General features: G+C 42.2%; 1 protein-coding gene across 1 annotated transcript in view; it reads left to right on the top strand.

Moving 5' to 3' along the window:
* The window catches only part of GIPC2 (GIPC PDZ domain containing family member 2), a 153,159-nt gene extending 142,672 nt beyond the window's left edge, over positions 1 to 10,487 (top strand). The window contains exon 6 of the mRNA XM_089692204.1: positions 6,858 to 10,487. Coding sequence (XP_089548330.1) covers positions 6,858 to 7,009 — 152 coding nt within the window. The 3' untranslated portion in view covers positions 7,010 to 10,487. The remainder of the gene's footprint in view (positions 1 to 6,857) is intronic.
* The last annotated feature ends 380 nt before the right edge of the window (positions 10,488 to 10,867 follow it).

The raw sequence follows: 10,867 nt of genomic DNA on the forward strand, positions 1-10,867 counted from the left end.
ATTGGTGTTAGTGGCATGAATAGTGCCCCATCATTGGTATCAGTGGGAGGAATAGTGGTCCATCATTGGTGTCAGTGGGAGGAATAGTGTCCTATTGTTGGTGTCATTGGGGGAAAATAGTGCCCCATCAATGGTATCAGTGGGCGGAATAGTGCCCCATCATTGCTGTCAGTGGAAGGAATAGTGCCCCATCATTGGTATCAGTGGGAGGAATAGTGGTCCATCATTGGTGTCAGTGGGAGGAATATTGTCCTATTGTTGGTGTAATTGGGGGTAAATAGTACCCCATCAATGGTGTCAGTGGGAGGAATAGCGCCCCATCATTGGTATCAGTAGGCGGAATAGTGCCCCATCATTGGTGTCAGTGGAAGGAATAGTGCCCCATCATTGGTATCAGTGGGAGGAATAGTGTCCCATCATTGGTGTCAGTGGAAGGAATAGTGCCCCATCATTGGTATCAGTGGGAGGAATAGTGGTCCATCATTGGTGTCAGTGGAAGGAATAGTGACCCATCATTGGTCTCAGTGGGAGGAATAGTGGTCCATCATTGTTGTCAGTGGGAGGAATAGTGTCCCATCATTGGTGTCAGTGGAAGGAATAGTGCCCTATCATTGGTATCAGTGGGAGGAATAGTGGTCCATCATTGTTGTCAGTGGGAGGAATAGTGCCCCATCATTGGTGTCAGTGGAAGGAAAAGTGTCCCATCATTGGTATCAGTGCGAAGAATAGTGGTCCATCATTGGTGTCAGTGGGAGGAATAGTGACCCATCATTGGTGTCAGTGGGAGGAATAGTGACCCATAGTTGGTGTCAATGGGAGAAATAATGCCTCATTATTAATGGCAGTAGCAGTAATTATGCCCCATTGTTGGTGGGAAGAAAGGAATAGTGTCTTGGGAGGAAAAGTGCCCTGAGGGCCATATAAAGGCTAGCAAAGGGCCACATCCGGCTCCCAGGCTGCAGTTTGGAGACCACTGCTCTAAGGAAAACATCTCTTGCAAAGTGAACAGTCTATGTGCCGTTAGTAAATCAACCTCAGACTCTGCATCCAGAAACAAAAAGTTCCATGCTGTACTGTTAAAGGTCAAGCTTTCCTTTTCTAGAACACACATGGAACCAGTGACACATTTTATCCAGGAGTCCTTGTATTATATTCATGGAGTAGCATCTGGTTTCATAGCTCAGCACTCGTTTGATGTGACGGTATTATATATCACAGGCAGATCTATACTAATTACACCATATGCATGACCTCTTGATTGCCTTACTTATTATAAAAATGATTCAAGACAGAAAGGCATGGACACATGATATTCTGACATGATGACATACATTGCTAGAAATTGTATTTGCATTATTGCATATGTTACACAAATAGCTATTGGGCATCGCTACCTAAGGCTCCGTTCACACCAATGCATTTTTTTAGTGCTTTTTGCAGAAATGCACTACAGTCAATTTAACATGGCTTCGTATGGAACATGTTCACATCTATGCTTTTTTGAGCTGCTGTGTTTTTGGGAAGGGTCAGGGACTTTTTTAAAAGCAAAAAGCAGCACTTTTAGAGTTCAATCGAAAATCTACTGAAATGCATGGTAGTTTGTTTTTGCCGCGTTTTGCATTTTTATTCTGCCCAGCAAAAAAAAGAGCTGAACAAAATGCAAAACGTGTCAAAAACGCCTGTAGAAAAAACGCAAAAAACTGCATAAGTGTGAACGGAGCCTCATAGCTAATAAAGTGAAGGAAATAAGTATTTGATCCCCTGCTGATTTTGAATGTTTGCCCACTCACAAAGAAATGATCAGTCTAAAAATTGAATGGTATGTGTATTGTAACACTGAGAGACAGAATGGCAACAAAAAATTCAAAAGAAATGCATGTCTAACAAATGATGCACTGATTTACATGTTCATGAGGGAAATAAGTATTTGATCTCCTTCATAAAACATGACTTAGTACTTGGTGGCAAATCCCTTGTTGGCAATCACAGAGGTCAGACGTTTCCTGTACTTGACCACCAGGTTTGCACACATCTCAGGAGGGATTTTGGCCCACTCCTCTTGGCATCTCCTGTCCAAGTCATTAAGGTTTGGTGGCTGATGTTTGGCAACTCGAACTTTCAGCTCCCTCCACAGATTTTCAATCAGATTAAGGTCTGGAGACTAGCTAGGCCACTCCAGGACCTTAATGTGCTTCTTCTTGAGCCACTCCTTTGTTGCCTTGGCCGTGTGTTTTGGGTCATTGTCATGCTGGAACACCTATCCACGATCCATTTACAATGCCCTGGCTGAGGGTAGAAGGTTCTCACGCAAGATTTGATGGTACATTGCCCCATCCGTCGACCCTTTGATGCGGTGCAGTTGTCCTGCCCCCTTAGGAGAAAAACACCCCCAAAGCAAAATGTTTCCACTACCATGTTTGACAGTTGGGGTGGTGTTCTTGGGGTCATAGGCAGCATTCCTCCTCCTCCAAACACGGCGAGTTGAGTTGATGCCAAAGAGCTCAATTTTGGTCTCATCTGACTACAACACTTTCAACCAGTCCTCCTCATTCAGATGTTCAGTGGCAAACTTCAGACGGGCCTGGACATGTGCTTTCTTGAGCAGAGGGACCTTGCAGGCACTGCAGGATTTCAATCCTTGTCGGCGTAGTGTGTTACCAATTGTTTTCTTGGTGACTGTGGTCCCAGCTGCCTGGAGATCATTGACAAGATCCTCACGTGTAGTTCTGGGATGATTCCTCACTGTTCTCATGATCATTGACACTCCACGAGGTGAGATCTTGCATGGTGCACCAGACCTAGGGAGACTGACAGTTGTTTTGTGTTTCTTCCATTTGCGAATGATTGCACCAAATGTTGTCACCTTCTCACCAAGCTGCTTGGCGATAGTTTGGTAGCCCAGTCCAGCCTTGTGTAGGTCTACAATCTTGTCCCTGACATCCTTGGACAGCTCTTTGGTCTTTGCCATGGTGGAGAGTTTGGAATCTGATTGTTTGATTGCTCCTGTGCACAGGTGTCTTTTATACAGGTAACAAATTGAGATTAGCAGCACTCCCTTTAGGAGACCGCTTCTAATCTCAGCTTGTTACCTGTATGAAAGACACCTGATAGCCAAAAATCCTGCTGAATGATAGGGGATCAAATACTTATTTCCCTCGTGAACATGCAAATCAGTGCATAACTTGTTAAACATGCATTTCTTCTGAATTTTTTGTTTCTATTCTGTCTCGCAGTGTTACAATATACCTACCATTCGATTTTTAGACTGATCATTTCTTTGTGAGTGGGCAAACATTCACAATCAGCAGGGGATCAAATACTTATTTCCTCCACTGTATATCGTTGAATGATATATTTTCAGATGATTATTTCTTGAAACATGCCAAGCTCCTCTTTTACTGTATGCAATTCAGATAAAAAAATGCTGTTTTTATATAATCTATTTATAGCAAAACTAAACATCCTGAGTCACTTTATCGCTTATTAGAAAAGGAAATGAAGGATACAAATATATCTCTTCTTTCCATCCACTCTATCCGCCCCCCCCCCCATGTCTACTCTATGGTCTCTCTAAAACTAGCACATTGCAATGTGATTATGAAGTCTCTGTGCCTTCCCATTAAAATATACTTAAAGGTAGGGTCGGACTGACCACTCGGGCACTGCCCGAGGGCCCGGGGTCAGTAGGGGGCCCCATGAGATGCCCCTGGTACCTTTCATAGGCTTTTCTGGGTGTGGATTGAGTGTGGGTGAGGACACAGGGGCCCCATGATCCCCTATTGCCCAGGGGCCCCATGAGTTGTCAGTCTGCCCCTGCTTAAAGTTAGAACTTTATTTTAGTTTTGGATAGAGTGAAGAGGGATTAGCACACCTTTCAGCTTTTTACTGCTGTCTGTGCCACCCTCCCTATTTGTCTTGTTTACAGTTATAGGTGAAATCCAAAGAAAATCACACATTTTGGATTGTCACTTGAACAGGAATAGAGGGGAAATTTTCCAATGGGGATACTAGTTCTGGTGACAACCTGGGTTTCCCTCATGTTGGAGGAATTTCCTCTCACTTCCTGTTTTGGCTTTGGGACAGGAAGTTTAGAAAAGTCTCCCCAATGGGACAGTGATGGCGGAAAAAAACCTGACAGTGGTTATAAAACTCCCTTACTCGACCTAAATTTTAAAAAAAGTTATGCCTGTAGATCTGCTTTAAAGCTCACCACACCTGTAGGGTTTGTGTCAATGGGCGTATTTTTGCATCAGATGGGTTTTGCATTCCCATTCAAGTCTTTGAGAATGCAAAGGCTGCTTGAAACAAGTCAAGTGCAGGTCAGGAGCATCTCAAACTAATGTCATACTGATGCCATCAACACAAAGCTAAAGCCTGTTGACACAGGACCTTAAAGTAGAACTATAAAACCTTTTTTTCATAATTTTGGATAGATTAAGGGAGGATTATAACCCCTTTAACCCCTTCACGCCTAAGGGTAAAACAAATCTTAAAGCCTAAGTAAAATTTTACAACTTTGACATGTGTTAGTAAAACCGTACATCCAGGTGAATTATACCTTGTTTTTTTCAGTACAAATTGGGCTTTCATTTGGTGGTAAATGGTAATGGATATCTCTTGCTTTTTTTATTATCAAAGGAAAACTGGCCCAAAATATTAAAAAAATCTTTTTTTTTTAGTTTTTTTCCTCTCCACCATTCAGGGAGAAAAAAAAACACAAGGGGGATGGGCTTCACAGTGACTGATCACTGTGACAGCCAATCAGAGACTATCACCGTGATCATGTGACCCGGAATCGGGAGTACTGGGTCCTGATCGTTAGAATGGAATCCGGGGCTCTCAGTGACACCCCGGTCTTTGTGCTGGGAGCCCACTGTGCGGCATGCTCCCAGCACAAATACAGGTACGCAAATATGTGGCCCCATGGAAAAAAGCCCAGTTTTGTGAGGCCACATATTTGTGTGACATCAGCGGGAAGGGGATAAAGTGGAGTTCAAGTTACATTGTAGCTTCTGAATTTTACAAAACAGTCACTCGCCTGTCCTGTGATCCAGTGGTGTCCTCCCCGCAGACAGTTTCACCGGCCATCCGGTGTTCTTGGCATTGACATCTTCAGTGTGATCACCTGGCTGTGACAACTTGCGGCTTCACAGCCGGGTGCCCAGTGCGCATGCGGGAGTAGTGTTGCGCTTTCTGAATGGTCCTGTAGTCTTCTGGGACCTGTCTAGTGTCCTAGAAGATTAAGAGGAGGGGGAGGACAACTTCCGTTTCTGATTGCCTAGGCGATCGCAGTGGAAGTGGGACCAGGTACCTGTCAATTTTGGGTACCCCCTCCTCAAAGGAGCCCATCCTTAATTGGGAGCAGGGGACCAATCTTTAATGTGTACCTTCCCCTTTTGGATGGAGCTCCGCTTTAAGTTTATTTTTTACCATCTGTGTCCCATTGGGGAAATTTACCTCCACTTCCTGTCTTATAGCCAAAACAGGGTGTGAGAAAATCTCTGTGAATTAAGCAAATTGTTTGGGGCCCCTTGGGTCAGCAGAACTAGTGTCCTATATGTGAAAAGGGAGGGAGGTGCAGCGCTATATATCTAGACAAATGATAAATGATTACACAATAATAAACGGTGACTGTAAGTTAGTAATGCCACTGAATGGTGGCTATAAGGTGAAGAGAGTGAAAACAGTCCAATGAAGGGGTGCTCTTAAGATCCAGGGTGATCTTCAGATGTCCAATATACAGGACCATCAGGTGATAAAATATAAAGACTGCGCACTCACCAGATACGCAATCTTTATGCGCATTTGTGTGAAATATCACTAGACCTCCTGTGTCATCATCCTGGTCTGGTCAGATCTGGTCAGCATATCCCTCATGGCCTGGTACCTTTACTCTACTGTAGAGTCTTCGTAACTATGGAATTGCTTGCAGGTTTTTTTTCAGTTCTATCCATCCAAGATGGACATATATGTTGCAGTCTGATGGTAAATCTTGTAGGATCTGCTGTGCCTGTCCTGGTGTGTGTGGTGTACCCCGGGTGTCACAAAGCCTGGTGCTCGGCTAGTGCCTGCCCTGGTTAGCCTGGCTTGCCTGTGTCTCCCTCGCTGGCTGGCTGGGACTGTAGTGATTAGAAGCCGTTGTCTAGATATATAGCGCTGCACCTCCCTCCCTTTTCACATATATGTTATTGAAGGTTTGATACGGTGCCTTTTCTGGTGTACAGCTGCTGCCTATTATACAGTATCACATAAGCGCTCACTTATCTTTTGTTTCTCTTGATTAGAACTAGTGTCCTCATTGGAAGATTTCTCCTCTATTACTTTTTTGGGGACAACCAAAAATGTGGGGTTTGTTTTACTTTCACTTTTGATGATAGCGGTAAACAGGACAAATAGAGTAGATGAATCTCCCAGGGACACAGACAGCAATAAAAAACAAGTGTTCTAGACCATCTCCACTCTACCCAAAACCATAAAAATGCTTTGCCCTTAGTTATACTTTAAGATATACTAACAACAAGGTAGAGCAAGTGCTCAAATGATTAGATGCAAATGAACTGAGTAGTTTAGGTAGGTCCTCCTATTACATAGTTTTGGTGAATCTAAAGAAGTTTGTAAAGTCCAACTGTTGCCTGTATAGTGAGCTTTAGATTGACTAACAACTGTCATTGAATTGATATCCAATCTGATTCCTAGAACTATACAACTGTAAGTACCAAATTGCTGCACTTTGGAACATAGTGGATTAGGGAATTCCAAATACTCCCTCATCAAAAATCCAGCAACTGAAAACATTTTTTCCATGGTTTTTTTTTTTGTCCCTCTAACATATCTTTATATTTCTGTTTTCTCGACAGCCGCGACAATGGTAGAAGCTGGAAGAGACAAGAATAACCCAGATGAGTTTGCTGTGGCTCTGGATGAAGCTCTTGGAGACTTTGCTTTCCCGGACGAATTTGTCTTTGATGTCTGGGGAGCCATTGGTGATGCTAAACAAGGGCGTCTTTAATGCAATCCACTGACATTTCTAATCCACTTTAATTACCTTTCTAAACACTTGACCGAGGTTAATTTTATAATAGCGTTCCTCTCGGATAAACCACAGGACACGCCATGAATTCCACTGATTCCACAAACCAAGCAATCAACTCGTGTATATCTCCAGAATGACAAACTGTGCACCTTTGTCCGGTTGTAGTGAATTTGTACAGCACGCATATAATGTGAAAACAGCGGTTGTTAATGAGTCGTTACTTGCTTTGTATAGGGTTACTCCACTCATTGTCGTTGTTCTGCTTTGAGTAGATGGAGGCCTGAATCACCCACTGGATTTTCTTATGGGTCTCTTTGGTAGGATCTCTTTTTCTTTTATTTTTTTATTATATTTTTATTAATTACTTCTTACAAAACCAACATAACATTAATACATAATTATCAATCATTTGTTACAATTTTTCCACAATAAACCCACCCACCCCTATTCCTTCCCATGTTTCACTACCTTTTGTCCTTCTAGTAGTTTTCCCTCTCACCTACTATCCTCCGCTGGCTCCATTATATCTTCTTGTCATTATATCATATCTCTCCTACTTCTCCTTCCTATTTTTCTCTTTATTCTTCCCCTTTGGTAGGATCTCCTAACCTGTGTTCTCATCTGCAATGATTAGGGTCAATGTAAGGAGGATCTCTTTCCCTACTGAAGTCTGTATTCATTGTATACTTAGAGTAATGCAGTGGGAAGTATGAAACCCCATAGTGGAGGAGGCAAAAACTAGAAATTTGCAAAGTCACAAAGGTTTATAAAGGTTTTGGGTGATCTTGTCCATTAGGGAAAAACAAGTTCGGACCAGTAAATCTAAAACTAGGTTGATTGATACTTATTACAAAATATAAAATAAATCTGGCAGATCTAGTTGTTTAGAACTTGCCATGTACTATGTAGTACAATATGTTTGTACAATCTTCTTTAGACTTACTAGTAGTTATATAGCACAAGGGTCTACCTGACTGAATCGAAGCTAAATGGATTCTTTAGAGAGCAGAGAAGGAAGGGATGGTTGATAATAATACATAACTCTGTGATTCTGGACAGGCAGCCTGTGTGGTATTGCCTATCTAGATTGAGAGAAGATGTGTGCGTTGGTTGGTAATAATACAAACCTTTGTGATTATAGACTGGTAGTGTGGACAATACTGCCTAGCCAGACTTAGAGAGCAGGTGAGGTGGTTTGTAATATTAGCAAACCTTTAAAATTAAGGACTGGTAGGATGGATGGTATTATCCATCGAGACTCAGATAGGAAGTGGGGTTGGGTTAATAATAATAATACAAAACATCTGTGATAAGGACTGATGGCCCTCCCCAACCAGACTCAAGACAGGACGGGTCTTGTTGGTATTACAAAACCTCTGTGATTCTGAAAAGGCATAGATTGTACTGCATATCCAGACTTGGAGAGCAGGCAGGTTTGGTTGGTAATAATACAAACCTCCGTGATTATAGACTGGTAGCATGGACAATACTGTCCATCTAAACCAAGAGAAGAGATTGGGTTTGGTTGGTGATAAAAAGAACCTCTGTGAATGGTAGCATGGATGGTACTGCCATCCCAGACTTCGAGAGGAGATGTGGTTTGGTTTGTAATAATACCAAACATCTTTGATTAAGGACTGGTACCATGGTCAATACTGCCCATCCAGACTCAGAGAGGAGCTGGGGGTGGTTGGTAATAGTACAAAAACGTCCGTAATTAAGGACTGGTTTCATGAATGGCACTGCCCATCGAGACATAGAAAAGAAAGGGGGTTTGGCTGGTAATACTAATAAAAATAATAGAAAACCTCTGTGATTCTTAAAATGGAAACACAGATTGCACTGCCTATCCAGACTCAGAGGGTTGACAGGTTTGGTTGGTAATAATACAAACCTCTAGGATTATAGACTGGTAGCATGGACAATACTGCCCATCTAGACCCAGAGAAGAGGTTGGGTTTGGTTGGTGATAAAAAAAACCCCTCTGTGAATGGTAGCATGGATGGTAATGAGGAGATGTGGTTTGGTACGTAATAATACCAAACATCTTTGACTAAGGACTGGTACCATGGTCGATACTGCCTATCCAGACTCAGAGAGGAGGTGGGGGTGGTTGGTAATAGTACAAAAACGTCTGTAATTATGGACTGGTTTCATGAATGGCACTGCCCATCGAGACATAGAAAAGAAAGGGGGTTTGGCTGGTAATACTAATAAAAATAGAAAACCTCTTTGATTAGGAATGGTAACACAGATTGCACTGCCTATCCAGACTCAGAGGGTAGACAGGTTTGGTTGGTAATAATACAAACCTCTAGGATTATAGACTGGTAGCATGGACAATACTGCCCATCTAGACCCAGAGAAGAGGTTGGGTTTGGTTGGTGATAAAAAAAAACCCTCTGTGAATGGTAGCATGGATGGTAATGAGGAGATGTGGTTTGGTTTGTAATAATACCAAACATCTTTGACTAAGGACTGGTACTATGGTCAATACTGCCCATCCAGACTCAGCGAGGAGGTGGGGGTGGTTGGTAATAGTACAAAAACTTCTGTAATTAAGGACTGGTATGAATAGCACTGCCCATCGAGACATAGAAAAGAAAGGGGTTTGGCTGGTAATACTAATAAAAATAATAGAAAATCTCTGTGATTAGGAATGGTAACACAGATTTCACTGCCTATCCAGACTCAGAGGGTAGACAGGTTTGGTTGGTAATAATACAAACTGCTGGGACTGGTACTGGTAGCATAGCCGGTACTTCCCATCCAGACTTAGGCGGGGGGATAGGGGGTGGTTGGTAGTTATATAAACTAGGGTTGCACCCATACTGATACTGGTATCGGTGCTGATACTATGTACAAGTACTCCAGTACCTAAAACTGACACCTTTATGGTGCAATTTGAACCCATACACAATGATTGGGCCCAAATTGTACTGCAAAGAATCGCATGCGATTTGAACAGGAATGCAGTGCAATTGCTGTCCAAATCACATGCGGTTTTCCCCCACTGATCCTGTGTGAACCCAGGCTTTGCATAGCGACTTCAGGAGCTGTGCGGGAAACCGCATGTGATTCGGACAGGAATCGCAACGCATTCCTTTTCAAATCACATGCAATTCTTTGCAGTACAATTTGAGTCCATTCATTTTTTATGCGCTCAAATCGCACAGCAAAGGTATCGGTAATTGGTATTTGAACACAAGTATCGGTGCTCGTCGGTAAAAAATAGGTATTGGTGCATCCCTAATACAAACCATTGTGATTCTGGACAGGCAGCATTGACAGTAGATGTTCGGACTTATCTGTAGAAGGAGAAGGTATCTGTCATGGCAATCCTTGCCTTCAGCCTCACAGACATTGCGGAGATGCTGTTGTAGCAGTCCTGTCACTATTCATTTTATATTTTCTGACTTGTGTTCATTTGATTAAACGACTGGTTTTTATTTACCATCTGGATCAGATAAATCCCGTGTAACATCAATCCTGAAATTCAAACAATGTATTTTAAATATGAAATTACAGCATATGACTCCTGAACAACGTGTGCATTCAACAAAACGTGAGCAGGTTTGTGAAAAAAAAAGTGATGCTGAAAATATTGAAACGACGTTTACTTGATTGCTGTTTTTTTTTTTTTTTCTTTTTGTATAAAGCATTGCTTGAACTATTAAGCTGTATATATTTTGTTGGTACACGATAAAAAAAAATAGAAAAAAAATATTGGCAATGCCTGAATTTTTATTTTCAAAGGCTTCTTAGGTTTCATGCACACTGCGGCTTTTATAAACGCTTTTTTTCCTGGCAGAACAGTAGCTTCAAAAACACATC

The sequence above is a fragment of the Staurois parvus genome, unplaced genomic scaffold (genome assembly GCF_062004578.1).
Source record: "Staurois parvus isolate SC_StPar_1 unplaced genomic scaffold, SC_StPar_1.0 ptg000578l, whole genome shotgun sequence".
In the NCBI taxonomy this organism is placed as follows: Eukaryota; Metazoa; Chordata; class Amphibia; order Anura; family Ranidae; genus Staurois; species Staurois parvus.